Genomic DNA, 26,770 nt, shown 5'->3' with positions numbered 1-26,770 from the left:
GGTATCTGTATACCAGGCTCCACGGTATAAATAAAATAGTAAGGGCGGTTGGGGTGGGCCGAGTCCGGGATCAAAATCCCAGATTGGCCCCTTGCCCCCCGACTGACAAGTGGAGGGACCAATCAGAAGGTGTGAAGCTTCGGCGGGAGGCTTCAGGGGAGGCTTCGGTGCGGCCCTCAGAGCAGGCGTGCTGTGGTAGGCCTGCTCCAAGGGCTGTGCCGAAGCCAGGGACTTGCAGGGGAGGCTTCGGCGGGGACGGGGGGTGGGCGGGCTACCCTGGCCCCTTCTAAGCCCGTCCTTATGGATGGGCTTTGAAGCCTAGTTTTTCTTATATTGCAGACCCCCTAATTCTGTGTTCCCCAACTCATGGGGAGGGGGGGGAGGGAGGCTCCACGCCTGCGCCCACCACACGGATGGGGGAAGGCGCGGGCGGAAACACGCAGGCGCGGCAGTTCTGCACCTGCATGTTTGTGCCCGCTGGCGAGCACAGCACTGGGGGGGAGGCACGGGCGCAAACATGCAGGCCTGACAGCTCTGCGCATGTGCATTTGCACCTGCTGGCGAGCGCTGCAGTATTTGCACCTGCGCCACCCCCACTTTGCATTTGCATCCGTGCCTCCCGTCAGCGCCCGCCCTTCCCTCTCCTCAGTCCCAGAGCCTCCCTCTACCCCCCTGGTCCCCGGCCCGAAAAAGGCTGGGTACCACTGCCCTAATTAATCAGCATGTGAGAGGCATTTTCATATTGCCTATATGTTTCTTATTTTCCCACCATACTTTTTGCTTTTTTACTGTTACTGTGTGTGTGTGTGCGCGTGGCACCACTGTCCTCCTTACTTGCAGCAAATAGAAAAGATGCTGATAGGCCTCCAGCCTCTCTCTCTTCTCTTTGCTCAGAGCCTTCAAGCCTCCTCTTTGCTTATTTAGCATCATCATATCTGACAGCTGCTCCTTGTTCTTCTTAGTGAGCTTCTTGCTGTGAGAAACGACGTCCTGCAAAAGAGAAATGGGAGAGCTGAAGAGAAAACCAAGCAGCTGTGTTAGATAATCCTTCCCATACACACTTGCATGTCCTTTTTGTCATGTCCCCTAAATGACAGAATGGGCAAATCAAACAAAATGGCATTTGAAATATGTGCAAATTAGAAAATTCATCATGTTTCATCTGCCTGGATTTTCAGTGACACACTTTGTACTTTATTTCTTGACCAGCTAAGCAGTGTCTGCCCTTAAAATGGAAATCTAGAGGCATTAAAAAAATCAAAACTGTTCCCAAAGCTACACAAACTGAGAGTTGAACTTGGGAACAATGATTTTTCAAGCTCAGCCTGTCATAAGAATGGCTGAATTAGATTTCCTAAGCACGTGGAATGGCCTCCACAAGCTGATACAGGTTACTTGTGCTTGCCTAGTGCTATGGACATGATTATATTTGCTGCCATATGGGAAAGTGTCCCAGAGAAGCATACACCTATTCAGGATGCTGAACAATCATAGGTTATTGGATCACTGATTGGATTGGGCAGGCTGATTCCTTACTTATGTACTCCTTTCCACCAGCAATATTTGCTGCATCTACAAGGACCAAAGCTTGCTTCCCTCCTGGCCATCCTTCAAAACCAAGCATATAGTACCTGCAGTGTGATTTTATTTTTCACTAGCAACCCAATTTTGATGTCCATGAGGTTGAGATCATTCTCCAGTTGTTGATTGGACCTTATCAAGGTCACAACCTCCTCACGCAGTTTCATCAAATCTAGTTCCTCTTGGAAATCTTGATCGCTCTGATCCAACAAGTGGACAAACTTACGGACAACAGCCATCGGTGGGTCTTCAGCACTAACTGTGAAGAAAGGGCCTGTATTAGTAGTAGACATGTTTCACACCACGATGTGCCATCAAAAGTCGGAAAAGTACTGATGTACCCAATGAGTTTATTCTCCTCCACTACCCTCGGGCAGGCTATTCCTTTCATTTCCCCTAGCAGAATTTTCCTATCCCTTATTAATTTTGCTTCTTCTTCTTAAGGGAGGGAGCCTGTCAAAATTCTAGAGCACTGTACAGATGCAAAAAACCCAGATCATATCAAATAATAACTTGGGCAGCCGTATGAGAACAGCAAAGGAAGGAAAGATGAAGTGCAAGTCGTGTCTAACTGAACACCCTCCAAATTAAGCCCCTGAAAGTGAGATCTCCCAAACCTGGATGGGCAGGATATCCATCTGCTGAAGGAAACAAGCCCAATGTTCTCTGCCCTTCCAGCGAAGGAGGGAGAGCCATAGCAGTGGGTACCCCTTGATAACTAACCTGAGTTCTAAATCAATATATATGCATCCATCTTCTGAAAGCTACTTCTCCAGAGACAATGATGACTAATTTGTGATGGCAAATAATTACATGGAACTCAGAGCTATGGAGGGAGGTCACACCACACAACTCACAAGGGAGGCAGTAGGCTTCATCCATCTACACAGTGCAGCCTTACAGAGTTTGCCCCATAACACATGTGCAAAATGAAACAACGGAGTCAGATGTACAGAACCCCTACAATACCCGATGACCCAAGGTCATGCCAGTCCTCTGCCAGATACTCTAGGTGTGGGAACAGCTACATCCAGAATTCGGTGAATTTATGAAAGAAACAGCCTCAGCTTCCCTAGGGGAGATGTTAAACAAACAACCCTTGCCCTGGAGAAGACCTTACCCATTCCAGCCAAAGGCAGTCTAAACATGGCTAGACTAAGCCCAGCCTGGAGGAAACAAGGGGCTGAAAGTTGGCTCTGAACTGGATGAGAAACTAGTCATCCCAGAAAACATGAAGAATGCTGAGCTTGTCTATTCATTCAGATCAGTGTCTTAGTGTCTTAGTCCATCAGTCTTTAAATTGCATCAGGGCAGTCCATGCTGGGCTTGTAAGGAGGCCATGAGGAGAAGAACGGGTTCCTTCTGCAGGGAGTGGGACCTGGTCTCTCTTTGCCAACTGACACTGGCTTTGGCTCAAAGAGAACTAGCCAATGTATTCCCTTTGCTCAGGGCTGGAGTGTGAATCAAATGGGCCTTGGCTAAGCAATGCCACTTGATGCTGGGCAATGGGCTCCCCAGACCTGCAGGCTGACCTCAGTCACTGTTCCCAGCTGGGGAGAACCTGCTTTCTAATGGCCAGAAAAGAGAACACTCCATGGTCTAAAGCCCTGGAAGACAACAAGTAGGCAATCTTCATCATTCTAAGGCGCTGCATTAGGACTATAAAATCAAATGTGGGTATCTTCCCTCTCTTTTTCATCTATGGAGGAAGTACTCTGAGTAGAAGTCTAAAAAATATACCTCTGGAACACACCATTAACATCTTCCATAGGTTATTGTGAAGGCTGAGCCTCGAAGACAGATGTGTGGCACAGTCAGTCCATGGAGGTCTCCATCACATGAGATGACATAGTCCCTCCCTGGACTGATTATGCATCTGACACCACACAGTCCTTTGCGAGTAGAGAGAAAACAGTGGCTGAAATGTTACAAGGTACTGGAAACAAAAACCTCACACTCAAAAATGTTTTAGAACCCACTGGTTATTTTTCATGAGTTGTTGCCTTGACTTTCCTTTAAACCTCTAAAATTTCTCCTGAACCAGGGGTAAGAGGAGGCAGCCTCTAGCACAGGCCCACTGCCAAGCCAGACACACACAGAGGTCCATTAAAGGAAGTATAAAACCACAGTAAGCTCCAGGTTCTCCTTCTTGCGACCCAGAGCAAAGCAGCACATTAAACAGGGTGATGTTTTGTTCAAATTGGCAACTACCTCCCCTCAAGAATACATTGCAGCAGCTGCCAAGCACAGCAAGCCAAAAAGCCACATTAAGAACACCCCATATCCATGGGTACTCACTTAAGGTTTTGTAGTCATCACGAGCTTTATTGGCACGGATGAAGGCCTGAATTTTCACAATGTCATTGATCTAGGCAGAAAAAAAGAACAAAGCCTTAGCAACCTATTCTGCTGCAAACCTAAAACAGTGCTTTAGGATAAAAGAGGATCTTACATGGTCGCGGAAATACTGCAATCGATTTCTGTACTGCTTTCGGGCCTGATACATCCTGGTCATTGCTTGGATCTGGAGGAAAACATAAGAATCCTTAGTGCTGCTAGAGAGTGAAAGAGCCACAACCCAAGCACTGATTGAAAGGTATGACCAACAAACAGATATTTTCAATGCACTTAAACCTCAGAAGAGGCTGAAAGGAAAGCCCTGCTGAGTTTTTGGAAGCTTCAAAGAAGCCTTGTAGAGTCAAGCTCATCAGCTGATTCTCAGAGCTCTGCAGAAGCCGGCAGTTACCATGCCAGGAAGTAAGGACATACAACATCAACCCCCACAGGGACTGGTGGGCAATAATCCCTTTCCTCCACCTCCTAAACCCATAGAGGAGATTTCTTGACTTCTTCAGTGCTCCCCAAACACCTGGCTGTCAAATAGCAGCTGAAGAATGAGAACAGTGGGCCTGCCCCAGAAAGCCAGGTGGGAAGTGCCACTACAGAAAATGTGGAACAACATCCCTTGTGGAGTCCTGAAGCTTCCATAGCTGTCTGCCCTGGGGAACCCAGTGAGAATGCGCCAAGATCCATGGAGATGGAGGGAGGTACCGATGGTAGCAAAGCTGGCTGTGAAGCACCAACTGAACTATCTGGCTTGTCCCAATTTGTTCTCATTACCACTCTAAGAACCAAAGGCTCCCCTAGCTGCCTGAGCACTATTCTCCACTGCAACTGTATGGCCACCCACTACCAGAAGGACCCCTTCATCTGACAAGATGACTGATGTCACTAACTGCAAGAGGAAACAGGAGTTCAGAATGCAGATGAATACTGCAGTGGAAACGGAGAAGATGGAACATGATCCATGACACTGATTTTCAGCAGATAATGATGATGCAGCAATCACCCAAGCAGCCACCAAGTGTGCGATGCCTGCCCACTAAAGGGAAATGGGGAAGCATCCAATACCCACTCACCGAATGGACAGTTACCTTAATGACTTCATCTTTGTGTGCCTGGAGGTACTGTAAGCGGTCCTGGTACACCTTCCACTGCTTGTAGCCACGCCAGTGAGCCTGAAGCCAAGCAGAGAGCAGGTTGGCTTGTGATTTCCTGCATGATTATGTACAGTGCACAACCTAGCTTAATACCATGCTACCAACCAGGCTGCATTCTAGGCCTCCATTCTCAAACTGTGTTTTACTTTCAATCTGCAGGCTCGAGGTGGGTGGGTGAAGGACCCACACTAAGCTGGACAAACCAGCAAATGTAGGTAGGGTAGATTTGATCTGCCACAGGATCCCAGGCCATTTCAGAAGGCCTCAGACGTGGAAAAAAATGGGAGTGGCCAGTCCAGAGTCAATCAGATGTTCCTTAGCCAGCTGCAAACCACCCCGTACTAAGTCTGCCATGAAAACGCTGGAGGGCGTCACCCCAAGGGTCAGACATGACCCGGTGCTTGCACAGGGGATACCTTTACCTTTAGTAATTAATAAATTGAGCAAACATGTCATTTTTTGGCCTACCAACTAGCTCCCAAGCTTGCACAGCAAGGGGATACTCAGCTACTTGTATGCCCAAGTGCTGTGTACTTGTGCCTGGCCTTCTTTCTGCAAACTCGTCTCCTCTGACTGGTTTCTTGGCATGCTGAGAACCACATACAGCAGTCCAACTCTTTGGAAGAACTGTGGGATACAAAGCCAATCTGAGAACTGTAGAGCACCTCCATACCTGGATACTTGTGATGGCAGGAACCTGCTTTTTCAAGAAATGCATCCTGGCATTAAACTCCTGGCGAACGAGGTAGCCACGGCAGCAGGCCTGCAGCTTGGTGATCAGGTTTTCATTGGCCAGCCAGAGCTGTTCCCGATTGTATGCAGCTGTGACTGCTGAGATAGAGCTCTGGATTTTGATTGTCAGAAGAACATCAAGAGAAAAAACACAAGTTCCATGGTAAGCTGAAATGCAAATTCTCTTTCATGAATCATGATGGATCTTGTCCTTGAGCCCTGAGGTTGGCAGCAGCCACTAGTCAGAAGCTTTCCAGTTTTATTTCATTGCTAAGATTTGTCTCACTCTCTATAACTACCAGCACCGAAAGCAACAAACTAAGCTCCTAAGATGTGCCAGTGACTGCAAAATAAAACTGATCTCTCTTGGGCCCAAGTATAGTTGCCCTAATGGTACCCAGGAATACCAAGAAGCCTAACCGGGTTGAATTACGACCGTGTCAGTAAGCACAGCCAACTCCTCCTTCCTAGGCCACTGCTGAAGATGCGCCGCCTATAGCAGTGCAGAGGGGAAAGGGGGACACCTACCTGGATCTCCTCCCGGGAGAGCTGAGTGTTATTCTGCACAAATCCCTCTGGTTCTTCCCAGCTTCCTTCTTTGGTGCGCAGGTTGTGATAATAATGGTAGCCTCCCTTCACCCAGTGCTTCACCCACTCACTGCTGTTCCCTGGAAGAAGCAGAATGTGATCCTGACACTTCCTAGACAGCTCACCTCCAACAAATGCACAGAGCCTGGACCAGCCCATTTCCAGAAGCAGCAAGACTCCCCCTACCCCCACCCCCCACCCCCAGCAACGAAACTCTGGCTAACTAAGACAGCTTTGATCTCCTTTTTTGTATTAGTCCTTCCTCACCTGCCACCAATTTTGCTCGTTTGAGTTCTGCCAGTTCCCGCTGGTATGTTTCAGCACATTCTGGAGTCACTCCATACAGCCCAACATCAGCTGACCGCAGGAAACCAAGGGTCTTTCCAATATCACACTCATCCACAGCCTCATTAATGGCCAAAATTCCTAAGGAAACTTGGATGAAAGACAAGAAAAGCCTAGTTATCCCAGCACATAACAGGAGAAACCTTGGGGATTTTCTGGAGACAGCACTGTGAGCAACCATTTAAAGCCACCAAATCATCAATATCACAGATCTGGAAAAACTTATAACCAAAATGTTTTCCACAAAATTAAATTGCGGATCAGTTCTCTTTGAAAGAAGATCCTTTGGGTCATTTCAGAATACTATTTTAGGGTACTGCCTTTTAAGAAGCACAAAGTGGTAGGCAGGAAGAAGAGCAGCTTTGTCACAGTGCACCACAAAGACGATATGCTGGAGCCACCCCAGACCAACCCGGGCAAGGACTGCAGTGGCTGTGTCTCCAGATCTGCCCCACCATTGTGATGCCTTCAACCAGAAGTAGAAATGAACAAAGCTACCCAAATCCCAAACAGCCAACATCTTCAAAACAGACTCACACTGCTGGGCTTCTTCTGTATCCCTGTTTGACTGGTGAATCCCACCCTGGATTTCATCCAGCCAGAGGACAGCAGTTTCATCCTGAGTTTCCTGAAGGCAGAACGAAGAAATAATAACTGTCAGCGTGGAAATTATTCATATTAGGGGACAGCAAGAGACCCATCTCATTTTACGTCACCATGGCTTCCAATATACAGAAATGACAGCATTACCACTATGGCCAGCAGGTACTAGCATTAATGACCTTCCCAAATCAACTCACCTACAGAACTGCACCGGACAGAACAAAAAACATGCTCCACTAGATCAACCCAGAGGTCCATCTAGTTCACACAGTGGCCAACCAGTTGCTCTGGAAGACCAACAAAAAGGGTCCCAGAGGTTGAGACCTCCAAATGATACTTTGCTTCAGCAAGAGGAAGCAGTCGATGTGTCCTGGACAACGGGGTTATATCATGAAGGCACACCCCTGCTCCTTGGAGGACCTCTCGCTTTCTCTGTCCCTGTTTTTCCCACTGAGATGGGCCATCTAGCTTGCCAGACCTGACAAGACAGACTCCACTTCCAGGCACTGTAGCCTCTTTCAGCTCCTGCCAAGGTCAGTCGAGAGCGCTGTAGCTGCCCAACTCACCTGTGCCTTCTCTCTCTTGGCACGAAGCAGCACGTCCTGGTAATGCTGTGCAACTCTGGGAGTCACTCCCTCCAGTTTGGCTGCAGGGATCTGCAGTGCTTGCAGTGTTTTGTAAGCATCTCCCTCATCTAATGCCTCATTGATGAGTCCAATGGCCAAAATTCCTGGAACACGCAAGACAAAGAACTACATTTAGTTAGCAAATTAAGAAGAAATCAAGGTTTCCAAAAAGCAGAGCTGGTCCCACTGAAGAAGGGACCTGTAGCTACCACAGCAACTCCATTTTGGCTTGTACAACAGCAGTAATATGACACGAGGCCCTCGGAGCCTCCATGATTTTTCTCATATGCATGTTATTGTCAGGAAAAGGGGAGAATCAGGAAACTCATTTTGCCACAGAGTTGGCCATGGATAGAGGGGCATGGGAAGATAACCAATCATAAGGTTCCCTTCCAATGCTGATAGAGAATGTATGATGTGGCCATGTTTGTGAGCAAGTGGCAACAGGCTCCTGTTTGTTTTTGCTGCAAAAGGCCAGCCCTGCAGAAGGTAAAAAAGCTGAACCTTTCTGGAACATGTTGGAGGAAAGGAATTGTAACCAGGAGCCTCCAAAGTTACTGAGACACGAAGGTTCCTAAATTGAGGCAAAGATGAGGAAAAACAGGAACCTGCTGGGACTTTCCATTCTACACTACCAACTTTCTGGAAAGCATCCAGGCGCATTTCCAATGGTGGGGATTGCAGAACAGCCTGCAAGTCATTGTGATAAGAGAAAAGCCAGATTAAGGTCAGCCCCTTGCTATCTGTGCCATAAAGAAACCATGGCTGCTCTATAAGGTCCACTGAGAACCGGCCAACAACATAAAATTGAAGAGCTCTCAAGTGGCTCCATAACACAGACTGAACCTAAGTAACTCATGGTTAGTTATGGATACCTTGGAAGGGAAACTAATCAGCTTCCCTACAGGCCAGAGGAGAGAACAACAAGTGACTGGTAGCTATGGGCTGGCCAAGTAATCAATCCTTCACACTGGAGCCAGTTTAGCGTACTGGTTAGGAATGCGGACTTCTAATCTGGCATGCTGTGTTTGATTTGGCACTCCCCCACATGCAGCCAGCTGGGTTACCTTGGGCTTGCCACGGCACTTATAAAACTGTTCTGAACGAGCAGTGATATCAGGGCTCTCTCAGCCTCCCCTCCCTCACAGGGTGTCTGTTGTGGGGAGAGGAAAGGGAAGGCGACTGTAAGTCGCTTTGAGACCCCTTCGGGTAGAGAAAAGCATAATAATAATAATAATAATAATAATAACAACAACAACAACAACAACAACCTCCTCCTCCTCCCCCTCCTCCGATGGCCCTTGCATTTCTCCAAGTGCTTTAAAAGCATCCCATGGTGACAAGGCCCCCTCACCGAGAAGCAGAATCCCAGCTCCCCATCTTCCTTTACCAAGGGAGCTCTTCTGCGAGAAATTTGGCTGAGACCAGGCGTAGCAAACATCCACAGGGACCTTGCTCCCTCCCTCCCACCCAGAAATCCATCAATGCGTTCTGCTCCTGGACCTATTATGCTGTTTGTAATGTGGTGCTGTTACCACTGTTATAATTATCAGGTAGTAATATTAATGTTACAGTTATTTATATGTATGGATTTTTTCTTGTAGTTTCTACGTACTATGCAAACCACCCTGAGCCATTGGGGAGGGTGGTATATAAATCCTTACCACAGTTCCTCTTTATATTTCCGAAACAACCATCTGGGCAGTCCTGTCTGGGTCAGCAGCCTGCTGTCCGGGTGCTGTCCGGAACATGAAACTGCGGTCCGGCTAGCACTTCCATCACTCCAGTGGCCTAATCTGGATTGGCGCGTCTGGATTGGGCCAGCTCCTGGAGTGCCCACCTCCACTAGCCGCACGTGAGCTGCATGCCCAAATTATCTGCCAGACGTTTCCTAGGCAGCAAGGAGGGGGGCTCCTGCGGATCGCGCCCTTCCCTGAGGTTGCACTGGCCCACCAGCAGATGGCCAGCCTCACACACCGCCCGAATTGTGGGCCCACGCCGTGGCAGCCCTCCAACCTCTGCCAACCCGCAGCCACTAAACCCACTCCTCACCAACTGGACCGCCCTCTGACACCTCCTGCCCTCTGAGCCTGAACACTTGCCTCACACACCCTACCATTTCAAAATGAAGAGCAAGCAGCAAGTCATTCCGACAACGGCCCGCCCCTCCATGCACCCATGGCCTTCGCTACAGCCTTAAGACTCCCCCTTGCAGCCGCTGCCAGACCACTGTGCGGCCAGTGAAAAAAGCGCCGCCGACGCTGCCTATCGTGCGCCTCGCCCGCCTTGTGCCACGCTGCCATCCCTTCCTAGAGCCCTGGCCCTGCCATTATGGAGCCGATGGAAGCACGGCGGGGACCACCTCCCAGGGCAGCAACACCGCTCCATGCCGCCTCGCGCCTCCTGCATGCTTCCGCCACCAAGGAGAAGCCCTGCCTGCTGTTGCACTTCCCAGCCGCCAGAAGCAGTTCGCACACACCGCTGCAGGCAGCATTCCTGAGGCCCGAATCACCTAGCCCGATGGCGCCTGCCAGCCCTCCCTGCCAATGCTCCCCATCCCACTGTAGAGCTGCCAGTGGCACCCTGGCCGCCTACCACCACAATAATGCTCTGCGTGCCACTACCCTGTGGCAGACAGTCCACCAGGGTCATCCTCTGCCGCTACTGCCAGTGGTGCGTTGCCTGCCACCATGAGGCCCCATCCCGTGGACCCTGTGTTGAGGAATTCTACCCACTGCTGACCTGGCCACTCACTGTAAGTGCGCCCCGCCACTCACTCATCTCCCTTCCTCCATGCTGACCCACAATCATGGTCACCATCAGAACTCCTTCGTGCTCCCCAAACCTCCCTCCCTCCACCCCCCTTCCACCGCCACCTGCCCTCCCTGCCTCGCCCCCCCCCCCATATGCCTGCTGCTAGTGCCCACTGTATTGGGAATACAGCGGGCTTAATGGCTAGTATAATAAATAAACAAACAAATAAATAAGATGGTGTCTTACTCTCATGTTCTTCATGCACCACAACATTCACACGATCAACACATGTCTGGATATCATTCCACGTGATGAACTGAATCCCTTCATCCCGCACCTGAGTTTTAAGCTTCAGTAGGTCATCAATATACCTGCACGTCCAAGAAACAAGAATGTCAAAGACACTCAGGAAACAACACAAGGAAAACAGCCCACTAAGAACAGCCATACTTGTCAGGTCCATGTGAACATGAGCATCACTAACAAGGAATGGAAATCCCGAGGGCAAAAATGCAGCAATATCTGTGTATGGATGGGCTTGCGTCTCTCTGGACACAGCTCCTGAGGCCTCATGTAGTGACTTCTGCACTGAAGACACAAGGAACCTGTGAGGTTCTTTTAATTATTCCCAATAAGCAGGCTTCATTGAAGGAAAATCTCTTCATTGAAAGAATAGTGAACTCATCATTATCGAGTTCTTGCTAAGACTTAAGATCCTACCTCTACACCCCCTTATCTACCTTCCACCCAACAGTTTTGGTGCAAAGGGATTTTCCTGACCAAATAGCCAGGACAGATGAAGGCACCAGCAAAGTCCCAAGGACGGTAGGAAAGATAGTCCTTCCCACAGCTTCAAATACAGGACCTCTCCATAAAAGCCTGGGCTGGCTAACTACATTCACACCTATACTAATCAATCAACAATGGATCAAAGACCACAGTGATATGCAGATATGACAGGAAACAACCCGCAGCAAGGCAGGTCAAAGCAATACAAGTGATACAAGGCAAAAGTATAAAACATGGTTATGACAGCACCTTTCTCCCCCAGAGCTTGCAAGCCTAACATGAGCTCCCTTCTCCCATTTCAATTGGCCCCTGCTGTTTCCACACAGGATCAAGCTCTACAACAGGAACTGACCTCTGTGAATTTTCATCCTCAACATTTGTCAGGCCAGTCACTGGGCTGCTTAGCTGCTTCCATACCAGGCTCACATCCCCTGAGTCCAGGGCTCGGTTGATTAAGGCCACAGAAGACAGCATCTCCACAGCAACTGACAGCTCTGGGTGCGTAAGATTACCCTGCATAATGAGAAGCCTGTTAAGGACCACTCCTGCCATACAAGGTGAACACAGTAAGCAATGGGAGGAAAAGACAAGCCACATTGTTGAAACAGATAAGGAAGAAACCGTGTCCACGGATACAGCTGCTATCTCAGACTCCACTCAGGAATACCAAAAAGAACCAACAATCTTTTATGCAGGATATTTCAGTGGTACACCTTCAGAGTTCTGTTCAAGGCAGCTTACAATGAAAATCCTATCACAATGTTAAAAACACATCTTTACTAGCAAGCCATTGGGCATATGCACCATAAACAAGAAGTATCTATAAAACAGATGCAGAGCATTTAAAAACTAACAAGATAAAACTCCTAATTAAGAGTCTGTGTAAAAAGAGGTGGCAGCTAAAAGAAGCTATCTCAGTTCTGCTGGGTCTGCACGATGAACCTCTTTCACTAGACATTTGGTTGAGGCCAGGGTAAGGAAGATCTGTATAGCCCCTCCAAGCACCTATTCTTATTCTTATTATTACTTATTAGATTTGTTTCTTGCCATTCATGGCAAGACGTCTCATAGTGGGTTACATAATAAAAACCTCACATAAAACAACAAAACCCCATTAATATGAAGCAGTAAAAATATCATCCCTCCCCAACAGTCAGCATGACTGCCACTAGGTGCACCAGGGGGACCGCACCTGCCAACAACCATAGTTCTAAAACCGAAGGGCAGTATCTTCCAGGGTGTGTGTGTCTGATATTCCCAGCACTGACCTCATCCGTAGACCTGGCAGATGAGCTCCATGCTACAGGCCCTGCAGAATGCCGTAAGTCCCGCAGAGCCCACTGCTCTTTCAGGAGCTCATTCCTCCAGGTAGGGACCAGGACCAAAAAGGCCCTGTCCCTCGTTGAAGCCTGGCAAACTTCTCGGAGGCCAGAAATACCCAGTAAGACTGTCAAACTAGAATTCATTGACAAGTTTAGAAAAATGGATTCTTCTGGGTACTGATTTTTTGTATTTCCCATCTCTATGCATGTCGCCTTTGCATCCTAACTCCAGGAAGGTAGCCCTTACCCCCTTCTGACTTGCATATAAGGGCTAATCAGTCTTCATTTGTATCTGTATCTGACTAAGTGACCTTGGATGTGTAAAAACTCATTACCCTGTAAAGTTTTGTTGGTCTCCAAGATGCTACTTGACTCAGGTCAGGAAAGGCAAAGTATTTCCACTGAGAGAGGAAAAGTAAAGACTCTTTTTCTATTTCTGAACTGCTTCTTCAAGGAATATTATGAAAGAAGAATCTATTACATCACTGGCACTCACAAAAATGTTTTGCTACCAAGGCAGGAAATCCATTTTTAAAAGCCCAATGATCATTTATTTGCCGAATATTAGTGGCATATAAAATCACCTATTAGGCACCCCTGGCTCCCTCTGCCTAACCTCGGGACCATCAGTTCTTTTCCATGATCTAAGGCTACAAGTAGCCTGCTGAATACCAGACAGAAGGCCTGCTGAACACCAGCTGCAGACGGATGACAAAGAAGTAGAAGAAGAGTTGGTTCTTATATGCCGCTTTTCCCTACCCGAAGGAGGCTCAAAGCGGCTTACAGTCGCCTTCACATTCCTCTCCCCACAACAGACACCCTGAGGGGTGGGTGAGGCTGAGAGAGCCCTGATATCACTGCTCGGTCAGAATAATTTTATCAGTGCCGTGGCGAGCCCAAGGTCACCCAGCTGGATGCATGTGGGGGAGCGCAGAATCGAACCCGGCCCGCCAGATTAGAAGTCCGCACTACACCAAAGGCAAGTCCTCTCCAGCACTAGTGCTGGAAAAGCTCAGCATTGCCTTCTTCACTTCTGTCAAGCCCCAGTTAAACCCCAGAAGTGCAAAAAAACAAAGAAGCCAACAGAGTGGCTGGGGAGGGAGTGTAAACACTTGATGAGGGCCTCCACTTCCTCCCATAACTAGTCCCAGCTCCTTGGCAGGTGTACTTTATCATGCCTTTCTCACACCTGCTTGCCCACAACACACACTCTGGGCAGACCTAAATTCCCCCAGGGACTCACAGTAGGGCTCTGCTGCTGCAGGGTGGCCAGCTCCTTCTGGTACAACTCAGCAGCAAAAGGATAGACTGGGGGCAGCTGGGCCTCTGGATTCATCAGCTCGACTGCTGTCTTCTCAGCATTGCCATTCTGGATTGCCACATTGATTCGTCCGACAGCTGCCAACCCTGGGAAAACGATGGACACAGAAGAAAAGAATACTGGGAAAAGACTGCCTTTTCCACAGGTAGGTCTAAGGATCTGACCAATGATTTTGTTCCTTTGATCACATTTTTATCCAGCCTTTAAGGTGGCTTCCCCTCCCCGGCACAACCACCACCCTTAATCTTCACAACAGCCCTGTGAGGTAAGTTAAAGTTAGGCTGTGAGTTTCATGACTGGGTGAGATTTTGAATTGAGTTGCCTAATTTCTCAGCCCTCATTGGCTTAAAAGGGAAGCCACCTCCTGCCGGGTGAGAGACAGATGCCAATGGGGATACAACTTTTTACCACTTGCTCTGCTCCCTTTCCCTCCCCTGTAGATTAGTTTTGTTGTTGCCAAGCTGATTTACTGTATTTATGGCCTGTTGCTTTCTCATATTGTAAGCGGCTCTGAGTCCACACTCAACGGGGGGAAAAGGGGAGCACATCCAAACAGACAAAGGTGAGAGGCTGTTTTGGGCTATGCTACCCGAAGATACAACAGGCACAGAAGTCAGGCCTCCTTGTCTTCTCTGCTTCAAAATGGACACAAACAGAACAGAGGCTGTGGGTCCATCCTACTGGGGAAGGAAAAGTGTACACAGTAGCCCCCAGTATTACGCCAAGAAGACTTACTATGCTGGTACTGTTGAGCCACACCGTTTGCCATGTCCACTCCAGCCTGCAAGTCCTCTTTCTGCAGGGGCCCACCTCCACCAACCTGAGGTGGGGAGAAAAAAAGAGAGAGATTGCCATCACTTAATTCCTCCCCAATGAGCACTGAAAGCGGTTTACATCCCCTTTGCTCCTCCAAGCCTGTGAGGTAGGTTAGGCTGAGTGCATGTGAATGGCTCAAAGCCACCCCACAACCTTCCATGGCAGAGCAGGGATACCAAGCTGGGCCTCCCAGGTCCTCTTCCAACCACTGTTCCACACTAGCTGTTTGATCATGCCCAAAATCGGCACACCACCTTGTTCATTATTCTAACAAACTGCAGCATGGTTTCAACGGGGCTGTACCAGGTGTATTGCACCTGCTGCTGCAATACCACACAGCTGGGCAGAAATACCAACTTCAACAGAGGCCAAATGGAAAACTGCACTGACTAATTTACTAAGCAGTAGAAGCTGAGATCACAGCTGTGAACCACACCTGCTTTCTAACTCACTATCACACACCCTGCACATCGCACTGGCAACAGCAAGGCAGTTGTGACAAGCAAAACAGCAAGAGAGATTTGTGCGTAGTGAGGCACATGGAGGGCACCCATGTTTTCCCATACCTCCTGCTTCTGTTGCTTGTCTCTCAGGAGCTGCTTCAGGTACCAGTCTCTGTTTTCCGGCCTCAGTCCCCGGAGCCCAAGGGCTGCAGAGGACAGTGCTTCATATAAAACTGATGCGTCTTCTTGCTCCAGAGCCAGATCAATCTTGGATAATGCTGAGGACACTGCAGAGAAAGAGAAGAAAAGAACCACTCCGCTCTTGCCCTACAGACTTCCAGTCCCTTCCCATCTCTCCATCACTGTGACAGGGTATTTTAGAGGAAGGCATACAAGTCAAGAGTTTATGGAACACATCAGAAGGTGCCATAAGTCAGGGGTAGGATCATAGCCTTCAAGAAGCTTCCTGTGGCTCATTATCAGCCAAATCTTTCTCTCAATCTCTGATTCCATCCAACACCCCTGAAGTAAACAGAGCACAAGATGTGGGAACAGAGGTGAGCAAATGGGCAAGCGAGAGAGAGAATGTTACACTTCCTGGATAAAAAAGCAACCAGGAGAGAAGGCACCAGACTGCATTCTAAAACTTACTGTTGACTTTGTTAGCATTGCCCTGGATTTCTGCTTGAGTCAGCAGCTCTTCGTACACATCCCGTTCTCTTTCCGCATCCTCAGAGGCAATCTGAAGGTGAAATGCATTGCTTTAAAGCACACCCTCTAGAGGCAAAGCCTTCCAGCACCAAGAGTGATGAGAGCTCCAGCTGCAGGACTATTCTGCCAGGGACCGCCACATTTCTTCCTCACCCACAGAAGCCAGATGGTGCCAGCTACAGAATCATTCCACTGAAAGGAACTCCCTTGTAAAGATAACCAGCACTGGCTGATATGCAAGAGCTTGGAGAAATGTGGCACCTCCTAGGGAAGACCTGTTTGTCTGCCAGGACTCTAACTTTCCTTTTGAAAAGAGCACCTCAACCCTGCAAAGTGTTTCCTACCCATGGAATGAAAAAATGTGTGTATAAGTTAAACATTCCATAAAACTGAAAAATCGGTCACTTCTCACAGCCCAGCATTGTTATACAGCTTAACCCTGTGACATGTCATGCTGGCGCTACAGAAACTACTGTGATGTCAGACAAAAAAGCAGTACAGGCCTCAGACAAACTACACGGCATGGTGACATGAACACAGCTTGCCCTTCCCAATTTATCAGAAAGGTGAGACAGTTACTCCCCTACAGTGGAGCAGAGATGGGAATGAGGGCCCAAACCGGATTCACTCAGACAACGACAGAACTTGTACCCGATTCCGAGCACTCTCCGCCTTGGCTCGCTTTGCCTGGTACAGGGTGTCCTGATACACGGGGGCCAGGAGCTCCTCCAGATTCACCAACATAGCATTGGGGTTCTTCATTGCTGCAAATGTTTCAGCAGGAATCTGACGGTCTACAGCATCATTAATGGCAATCACGGCTGCATGCACTGGAAGGAACAAAGGCCACAACTTACATCAGCGATGATCCTGAAAGGGCCAGCCACACAGTGTCAAGGCCCATCCCAATTGACCGGGTATAATTTCACTCACATGGGCCCTGTTATCTGAGTGACAGAAGACAACTTCAGCAGTTATGTGACAGGCGGAGTCTTACTGGAGACCCTGCTGTGTAAGACTGCTGGGGGCAGCTGACTCGGTACGGGCCAGATTAGAGGTTTTTTGCAATGTTTACTCACAGGCATACCACTCTTGAAAGTTTATTAAAATGTGATGTTTGCCATCTGACTTGGCCTTCTCAAAAAAGCCAACCCACCAGGAAGAATGAAATCCATTTCCTCTTACATGCCGCTTCATCCACAGAGAGCTCGTTGGCCAGGATCCCACCAATTTTGCCAAAGGCAGGCATCTGAATTCCATACTTCTCCAGCTCACTCCTCATGTTACTTATCTCCTCCTCTGAAAGCACAATGGAAAGACTCAGAAAGTCACTTGTGACACAGGCAGCCCATATGGAGGATAAGGGATGAGATTGGGATGGCATTTGTTCCTGAGAGCTCCAGCAGTGAGGCCTGCTCTTGAAGCATCATTTTTTAAAAGTCATGCCTGGCACTTGTTCTTTAGCAGGTAGCATAGAGAGCAGCTGTCCTGTGCAAAAAACTGTGGAAACACCTCCTTCATGGGCCTCCCACCTCCAGGGCAGACAAAGAGAACCAGAGTAACATGTCTTTCCTCACCTGTGAAGTCCACTTTGCCATACAAGTCTTGAATCTGTGGAGCCAGTCCCAACTTGAACAGATACAAACTGAGAAAAGATGATGCAAGAGTCAGACAAACTCAGACACTTCAAAATGAGGTAAAATCCAAGTTGGAAATTGTCACTTTCCCCTGTTTTCTGAAGTGGCAGCAGCCCCATTTCCGTGGGCTAAGCCTCAATCAGACAGCCTACCACGGAACACAGTCCACTTCTTCCAGTGCATAAAATGCATTCTTCAATCAGCATGAACAAGAAGGGGAAATCATGGGGCCCAAAGGTCATGAAACGCAAGGAGTCCTTGTTTCAGACTGAAGACAACCTCTGCTCATCTTGGCAACTCAAAGTTACTAATTTATAAGGGGGTGAGTACCTAGTTTGCATGTAGGTGTTACACATTCAGCCCCTGACATCTCCACTTAAAGAATCTCAGGTAGCAGGGATATGCTTGTCTATGACCATAATAAAGATCTGGCTGACGGACAGGCAGCAGGGCATGGAAAGACCTGCCCATTCTACACAAGACCTGTGGGAGTCTGGATGGACCAATGGTCTGACTATGCAGAAAGCAGCTTCATACATACCTGAGTGCATGGATGCAGTAGATGCAACGTGGCATGTTCTTCCTGTCATAGATGTCTGTTGTTTCTGGATAAAATATCTGGATTAGGAAAAGTACACAAATTATCCACTAGACCTTGGTAGGCCAAATTAACTTAGCCTTTAACTAGCATGGAAGCAGGGATGTATATATGTAATCTTCAAAATGCTGTGGCAAATGCACTAAAGAAGAAACAGAAACAGATTATCTAGTCATGCCCTCCCTTCCCACCCACCCCTGGCCCCAATGCAGGGATCCCTTCTGTTCAGCCATCAAGCGGCAGTTACCTTGGGAAGGCCAATTTCAGCCATTGCATTCAGCCACTGAATCACATTATCTGTATGCCGGAAGTGGAGACCTGTGGCCTGAAACACAGAGGAAGAGGAGGATGAAATGACATATGAAGAGGCAGACGGCAGGCCAGGCTAGGCTGCAGTGCTGGAGGCAGCAGCAGCACTGGGCAGGACAGCTGGGCAGTGTCTCCATTCAGAAACCAGGGGCATGGGGGAGAGGCATTTTTTCAGAGGACAGAAGGTGTCTCCTTGCAATGAAGCAGTTCAACAGCACAATCTTTTGGAAAGGCTTTCTTTGATCCATTAGTTTGAGTGCCAAGGTCAAATATTATGGCAGATTATTATTCTGGAGAAAGGCTGGGTACCAATTTTTTGTAAATAAAGTGAGTGCCTCAGCTGGGCACACAACCCCTTGCCCAGTCTGCTCACCTGACCCGATCTGCCCCCACTGCCTCTCCTTTGCTTGCACCTCGAGCATCTTCACTCTCAGACCAAGACATGCTCACCTTATATCGAGTCTGTTCCCGGTCATAGATCTTCTTGAGAGACACCACTTTGGGGGAGAAAAAATTTCCAAGTTTGGCCAGATAGACCCCGTTCCTCAGTCCTTCCTCCAGCTCCGTGGTGGGAGGCAGTTCTTCATTAAGGCAGGCCTCCATCCACCTGAAAACAGAGGGGAAGATGTTGGGTCAAGCTCCAGTTCTGCATCTCCTCAGGAGTTGAGCTATTACTTCTGGGTCTAGCTTCTCTCTTCTCAGGCTGCTGGAAGCTCATAGGAGGGGAGACATTTTACCCCCCCCCCCAACTTCTCTGGAAACTGACAATGCTGCAGGTTAAGAGTTGAGAACTCTCAACGTGGTGGCTTCCAAATCAAATACAAAATACCAAAAATATAAAACCATGCTAAAAACACTTAAGAGTATTACAATTGCAAAGGCCAGAGAGAAAACTCTAGGCGCCCCAGAACACAATCAACCAAAAAGTCAAAGGAAATATGCTAGTCTTCACTGGGTGCCTGAAACAACTCAGAAAAATGGTAGTGGAGAGGGACACCTCTACTGACCACTCATCTCTGAGGGTAGAGACAGAAAGGTCAGGGCCTCTGTGAGCGGTCTGAACTGATAAGAAAGTCTGTGGGAGAACCATTGAAAGACCCTGACTCTGCAACACTCAGGGCCTCAAAGGTCTGGGAACTGTGCCCAGAACCTGAGAGCCAGACAATCTTTCAAGTATTTATTTATTTATTATATTTATATACTGCCCTCCCTGGAGGCTCAGGGCGGTTTACATTGAACTTATGAACCATACATGAAACAATCTGCATTAATAACCATACAGTAATATTACAGCGGTTGTAACAGTATCATTAAACCGCCCGTGGCGCCACAGGCGCCACGGACTAAATAAAAGAGTAAGGGCTGGTGGGGAGGAGTTAGGGCGGGCTCTGTCCGGGATAAAAACTCGGAGGAGCGAATCAGGAGCCGCAAAGCGGCTCCTGATTCGCTCCTCTGAGTGGCACTCCAGGGCCAAGTGTCCAATTGGGACCGTCTCCCGGACGCCGCACCACAGCCTCCAGTCCTCCCGAGCCGCCATCCTACATGGATGGCTGCCATGGAGGAGGCTCACACCACACCGCGGCCCTTGGGGAAAATCATTTCCCCTCTGCCCAATGACTGCCCTTCCGCGCCTTTAACAACTCCCAGCCCACCGCCACACGCCCCCTTCCCACCCCCACCCCAAACGTCCTTCCCCGGCCGATCCCGCCAGCCCCTTCCCACCCCCCCCCAAACTTGCCGCTCGCCGCTTCTCCGCCTCTCCCCAGCCTTCCCCGCCAATGACCTCCCAATGCTCCACGGACGCGCCAGCACCCCGACGCGCCCAGCACTTGCCGCCTCGCCTCAAAATGGCCGCCGCCACCAGGAGACCCCCCTGGAGCTGCCGCGAGCACAGCCAGCCGCCCGTCGCAACCCGAGCTGTCCCCAACCAAGTGGACCGCCCAACCCTCCCTGCCCCGAAAATGGCCGACCCCACCCACCGACCGCAACCCCACCCGTCGCCGCCTCCTCCAAGCCGCCTTGCCGTTTACTTCACACCAGCCACGCCAAGAAGAGGACACTGCAGCTGAGCTGCTCCGCCGCCAGCGGCCCGCATAGCCCTCACGGCCCGGCATCAACATGGCCGCCACCACCCAGAGATCGCCGGCAAGCCGCTGACATGCCTGCGCAGACACGAGCCGTCGCCGCAAGCTCCCAGCCACTGCCCTGATGCCACGGTGAGTCTTGCCCACCAGGGAAGGGGCCCAGACCGACACGCCGCCGCCCCCCCACCAATGCCCACCCGCCCTGCCACCCGCCACCATACCCACCTGCACCTAGCGCCCACTGTATTTTAATCACAGCGGGCTTGATTCCTAGTAACAATATAATAACTAGAAATTAAGCCCGCTGTCGTGTGAATACAGCGGGCGCTAGGTCGAGAAGCATGGGGGTTTGGGCACAGCGGAGGCTGGGCGGTGGCTGGGATGCGACCCCGTGGCAGTGTGTACCGGACAGCATCGGCGAGGACAGGGAGGTTCCAGGGAGTCCCAGGGCAATGCTGGCGTCTTCGTGCGGATCGTGGCGCAGTGTCCGGCGGTTGCTGGGAGTCCCCGGGCAATCGTCGGGTCTTGGTGCGGCTCGAGCCGCGGCGAGGCAGCGCTGGAGTGGGTGGGGATGGGTAGTGACGGGGCGACAGGGCCGGGTCCAGCCATGCGGCACAGTTTGCGCATGCTTGTTGTGTGGGGGGGGGCGGAGCAGGGGAGAGGCAATGGAGGAGATGAACCAGGCATGCACGAAACTGCGCGCATGTGTGGTTCACAGTGAGCGATGGGCAGTGGCCGGGCAGATCGGACGTCCTATCCACGGTCCTGTGGCGGCGTGGCTGGGACGTGCGGCTGGAGGGGTAAGTAGGGGCAAGGGGACGGCCGGCAGAGGGGGCGGCGAGGCGCTGCAAGCGGAGGGTGAGGGTGGGGATCGTCGTGACATCGGAATGGGTGTGCACGTGTGTTAGGAGGGTGGGAAGTGAGAGTGAGCGGGTTCGTCAGGGGGGGGTGTGGTCGGTGGGTAGGCTTACCTGCATCGTCATAGAGCTCCATTTGGCGTGGGGAGGAGGGCTGTGGGGAGGCTCGGCAAGGGCCCCCGGCCGGCGCTGCGGAGTCAGCGACCTGGGGTGGTTGAAAGGAGGTGGGCCAGGGCGTTGGCGACGCGGTGGCCGCGCTCCTTTCCCGTCCGGGCTCCCCGCAGGCCAGGGCGATGTTTCAGCGGTGGGAAAGGAGCAGGGCCGCCGCGTCTTCGACCCTGCTCCTTTTCCGGTGGCGAACCATCTGGGCCGCTAGTCTTGCGCGCCTCCCAATTGGCCACTTGGCTTCGCAGCTCCTGATTGGTCCCCTCCGAATTTTTATCCTGGACTGGTCCCACCCTAACTCCTCCCCGGGAGCCCTTAGCCTTTTATTTAATCTGCTCCGCAGGAGCGGTTAAAGATAGTAGAACAATGCAACAGTGCAATGGCACAACAGGTCCAGAGCGCTCTGGTGGAGTTCTGGGGGGAGGGGAGCAGGGGCCCTTCATTCGCTGTTGGTTATGCCTGGTCTCAACCAAATGCCTGGCAGAAGAGCTCCTTTTTGCAGGCCCTGCGGAACTGTTTATTTATTCAATTTCTATATCATCTTCCCAGAACCGGCTCAGGGCGGTGTACATGATACAGTTAGAAATAGTACAATAAAATGACATAAAGTAACATAATAAAACATTAAGCCTGTTTAAAACATATTAGCAGCATCTACAACTAGTAGCAATTATTGTCATTCAACTCAGGGATTGGTCACTATCAGAAAATCTTCCACAATAAGATGTATCAAAGGGGGTATTTTGTCAGGGAGGGCCTGTAAATGTTATGAGGTCACTGGCCCCAGCCAAAGGCTTGGTGGAAGAGCTCCATCTTGCAGGCCCTTTTGCTTGGTCTCCACTAGGACTTAATCTGGCATGGTGTTTCTCTCTCTGGTACAGAACAGTCTTGGAGAGGTGATCTACCTTCAGCCAAGAATGGTGTAGTCAACCATATAAAGATGAAGCAGTCTCAACAGCGAAAACAATCCTGTGTCTAGCTTCAAGCAAAGATGCAACTAAAACTGCTTGGAACAAGATCGTAATGGGTCAAGGACAGACTATCACCTGCCCTAGGAAAGCTAAGCTAGAACCTGGCGTAGAGGTTAGTAACTGATCCATCTGAACTGTCTCAACGAGGTGGGATGGGATAGACTACTTATGTTTTCGACCACTTCTGGGAACCGCCGCGGGTTCCTAGGAAATGTGGCAGTATATACATCTAAATAACAAACAAACAACTGCCTCTTTCAAAAGTTCCTAGGGAAAAACTTGGCAGTTAATGCAAAGGGCTCCAATACCTTTTCCCAGCAAAAATTTAAAAGTTTGGAGGGGCATATAACAAAATTCTATGCTAACAGCAGTAAAATAGGTTCAGGTTTGTTAAATAACTATTGCAAGTAATAAACGGTTTTTCTTGGGCATGTATCCAGCCATGCATTTCCAAAGGCCTAATGGGTTGGTTGGACACCAATAAAGAAAGCCTAGCATCTGTGTCCATGCTGTCTGGGCATCCAGGGAGCTACCACTAACTAGAGGTTTCCTCCCTTCCAGTTTGCAACGGTCTGACTTTACATGCCATGAGAGTCCTTTTGCCTGCTCTGCCTCTACTGTAAAGGTAAAGGTATCCCCTGTGCAAGCACCGAGTCATGTCTGACCCTTGGGGTGACGCCCTCTAGCATTTTCATGGCAGACTCAATACGGGTTGGTTTGCCAGTGCCTTCCCCAGTCATTACCGTTTACCCCCCAGCAAGCTGGGTACTCATTTTACCGACCTCGGAAGGATGGAAGGCTGAGTCAACCCTGAGCCGGCTGCTGGGATCAAACTCCCAGCCTCATGGGCAGAGTTTTCAGACTGCATGACTGCTGCCTTACCACTCTGCGCCACAAGAGGCTCTGCCTCTACTGTACAGACCTGCAAATATTTCTGGGCAAGTGGTGCCACAAACAAATTAAAATCTCTTCAGTTCAGCAACCAAACTAGTGCTGGAGATGGGGCAGCAGCCCCATATCTGTCAGGCAGCATGCAAGAGGGAAGGAAGGCTGGGGTGTGTACAGTTGCTCTGCCCCAAACCTCACACAGACGAGGAACATGGGCTCCAGCAGACAATCCAGAAATGTAAGTTATTTTTCAGGGTGTGGTGAAATGCAGCCCCCCCCTCTCCCAGCTATTTCAAAATGACACAGATTTGGTCCTCCCCCCCCCCTTTGAAGAGAGAGAAGGTGCAGAGTTAATCACTTGCTTACCTCCTTTCAAATGCTAATTGGTCTAGCAAGGAAGCAGGCACCTGGAGGAGGAAGGGAGTCTGGGGCAATCCAGGTGGGATGGGACAGAGAGGTATATCTGCTGCTGACCACAGGAGATAGTGTCTTTTGTCTGCTGACCATCAAAGTAGGAGGCTGCTCTGATTTGGAGAAGAGGTAAGCACCCATCTTTGACCTTGTGGCTGTTAGATGAGCTAAGAAACATGCAATATGTCATTGGAACACCTTAAGCAAGGTGCCTACTCTATACTTAACATCAGATAGGATATGTTTTAGCAGAGGGACAGAAAGATTGCATTTCACCAATTTATTTTGTCTCTTTTGCTTATCTCTGTGCTGTGCTAAATATATGCTCACGAGCCTTGTTCTTTTGATAAATCTGAAGCTGGCAGTGGTTTTCTGACCCACATCAAGCTCCCCCATCTCGGAACTGCAAGGAGAAAACCCAGCGGTAGGGGAGGTAGCTTGGCAAGCATTTAGTCCTCTGGGGTGGGTTACCCTGCAGTACATTGTCCCCACAGTGCTCATGTACTGGGCTGTGAGAGACACAGAGACAAGGCATCATAAAGGGAAAGGGCATCTACACGTCCTGGTCCTCCCAGCAGGCAATTCCATACATCAACTGTGTGGTGGTGGTGGTTACCCAGAAAGAGACCCTTCTGCCACCTTGCTGGAGTTAGCAACCAACCAGAATAGGGGGTGGGTAAGGCGGAACAAGGCTCGCAAAGCAGGCTTGTCCTGTCACATAGGGACTGAGCCATCACTCTTAGGAACTGGGCCAAATCACAACCTCCGATAGCTCCAGCCTCTTCCTGCTACGCCCACTGCAAAAAATTTTCCAATTAAGTGTCTCAGGCTGGTAACTTGACCAAACGGGAAGAATGATATCATCTCAATCCACACCCAAAGCCACTGCACAGACTGTACCCGGCTAGACCCACGGAGTACACAGGCAGGAGATGAAGCTCCCTCAGGACAAAACAGCACACTGGATTCCAGAAAAGGGGAGAGGGCATGGATCTCCTGACCCTAGCAAGCAAACAGTAATCAATTTTAATATCATGCTAGACTACAGAGATATCTTAAAGAACAGGAGTAAACAGTCTCACTTTATATTCTCACAAAATATTTGAAGCTATAAGAAAATACGAGGCAAGTCAGCCTGAGAATCTAATATCATTTTTAGCCATTTTTATGCAAGTTAATCTTTAACTTGAATTCATTTGTTCATCTCAGCTAGTGCAAAATCTTGATCCCTCACTGGAGTCACTGGTGATTTGGAGCTGAAGGTATAATCCTGAAGACAGTTCCCTGGGGGGAAGCCCAATGAAAAGCAAGCCTATTAACTTATGTAAAAACATGTCTTACTTTCCACAACAGGGTAGCAGAGAAAGGAGAAACAAGAAAATACACAGGCCCGTCTTGCAATGCAGGTACATGGAGCAGCAACCAATGTTCCCTGGGCAAGGTCCCTGCAAGCAAACAAGCACTGGGTGGCCCAAAGCCCTGAACCTAAAGTGTCTCTTCCTTCCCTTTTCCCAGGAGGAGACAGCACCTTACTGCCAAGGTCACACTCTCACTGTGAGCAAGCAGACATGGCTCTTGCATCATCGTCTCTCCTTCCCTTTCGCACAAAGAAAGGAAAGAGACATGAGGGCTGGGAGGGGGAGGGGTGCTTAACCGACAGTATTGCACTTTTAAGGTAGGTGTCCCCTCTGTCCCTAGGCCACTCAAATTTGATCTGAATGGGGGGCAGCCATGTTCAACGTCCGGATCTAGTGTGAAGCAACATGCTAAGAAATGCCTGTGGGAGGATAAAGGCAACAAAAAGGAAGAAAGAAGAGCAGCAGATAGTGATGGTGGGAATCTTCTGCTATGGGGAAGGTGGCAGGGGGCTGGTAGCAAGTGGTCATTTCATGACTGCAGAGCAGGGAGGACCCTGAAGGGCACCAGCAGAGAGGAAATCAGAGTCACAAAGACTCTGCAAGATTGTAAGCCATAACTTGAATCTCAAAAAGACTGTATTGGCAGAGGAAGGGGGGTAGAAAATCCATACTGTGCCCACTTGCAAGGTGGGTACAAAGGAGCACTTGGAAAGGTCCCTGCAAGCATGCCTAGCAAACCAAAGCTTCCATCCCCCCATCCCCCACAAGAACAAGGCAACAAAAATAACAGTAATTCCCACAAAGTCATCCAGAGGAGCTGCTTAAGAAGGAAACCAGCTCAGCAAAGCAGGGGCGAAAAGGGAGTGGAATGCTTTACCTGAAGGGTAAGGAGGAGTAAGGGAACCTGCCTGACTTGTTTTGCACGATCTCAGCTATTTCCCCATTTCCTGCAACAGTAGCAGAATTTACACAAAGGACAGCACAGTATGGAGAAGTCCCTGGCAAATCCAGAACCCCTCACACACTTAGCAATGTGAGGCTCTCCAAGGCAGTTAGCCAGATGACCATGTCCAATTTGGAGACTTGCTGGTCAGTTATCTGCTTTCAACTGCTGGTCTACCCAGACTGCACTTTGGATCAGCTGAACCTACACCCCCTTGCTATATCCAGAGATGGAAAACCCTAACCCTCTGAGAACCAGGGAGACAGAATGGTGGGTTGAGGAATGGCTAGAACGAAGTCACCACTGCCATGCAACAAACCCTTCCCCAGCCACTGCCCTCTCCCACCAGCATAGGGGCTCACCCTCCAAGTCAGGAGCCCCACCACTCGCAACCAGCAGCAAAGAACTGCTGAAATCA

General features: G+C 49.6%; 1 protein-coding gene across 1 annotated transcript in view; it reads right to left on the bottom strand.

The window, feature by feature from the left end:
* The window catches only part of IQGAP1 (IQ motif containing GTPase activating protein 1), a 62,904-nt gene that overhangs the window by 21,218 nt on the left and 14,916 nt on the right, over positions 1–26,770 (bottom strand). The window contains exons 3-24 of the mRNA XM_077317788.1: positions 19,126–19,282; positions 18,614–18,691; positions 18,310–18,386; positions 17,709–17,776; positions 17,317–17,430; positions 16,783–16,961; positions 16,072–16,162; positions 15,544–15,707; positions 14,897–14,981; positions 14,084–14,247; positions 11,871–12,031; positions 10,976–11,100; positions 7,916–8,079; positions 7,284–7,374; positions 6,669–6,836; positions 6,342–6,481; positions 5,755–5,925; positions 5,016–5,099; positions 4,034–4,105; positions 3,880–3,949; positions 1,632–1,840; positions 835–990 (exon numbers count right to left, since the gene is read on the bottom strand). Of these exons, the coding sequence (XP_077173903.1) occupies positions 835–990; positions 1,632–1,840; positions 3,880–3,949; positions 4,034–4,105; positions 5,016–5,099; positions 5,755–5,925; positions 6,342–6,481; positions 6,669–6,836; positions 7,284–7,374; positions 7,916–8,079; positions 10,976–11,100; positions 11,871–12,031; positions 14,084–14,247; positions 14,897–14,981; positions 15,544–15,707; positions 16,072–16,162; positions 16,783–16,961; positions 17,317–17,430; positions 17,709–17,776; positions 18,310–18,386; positions 18,614–18,691; positions 19,126–19,282 (2,788 nt within the window). The remainder of the gene's footprint in view (positions 1–834; positions 991–1,631; positions 1,841–3,879; positions 3,950–4,033; positions 4,106–5,015; positions 5,100–5,754; positions 5,926–6,341; positions 6,482–6,668; positions 6,837–7,283; positions 7,375–7,915; positions 8,080–10,975; positions 11,101–11,870; positions 12,032–14,083; positions 14,248–14,896; positions 14,982–15,543; positions 15,708–16,071; positions 16,163–16,782; positions 16,962–17,316; positions 17,431–17,708; positions 17,777–18,309; positions 18,387–18,613; positions 18,692–19,125; positions 19,283–26,770) is intronic.

This window comes from Paroedura picta, chromosome 18 (assembly GCF_049243985.1).
Source record: "Paroedura picta isolate Pp20150507F chromosome 18, Ppicta_v3.0, whole genome shotgun sequence".
NCBI classification, from domain to species: Eukaryota; Metazoa; Chordata; class Lepidosauria; order Squamata; family Gekkonidae; genus Paroedura; species Paroedura picta.
The sequence above is the reverse complement of the archived record's forward strand: the minus strand, read 5'-3'. Positions and strand labels throughout refer to the sequence as shown.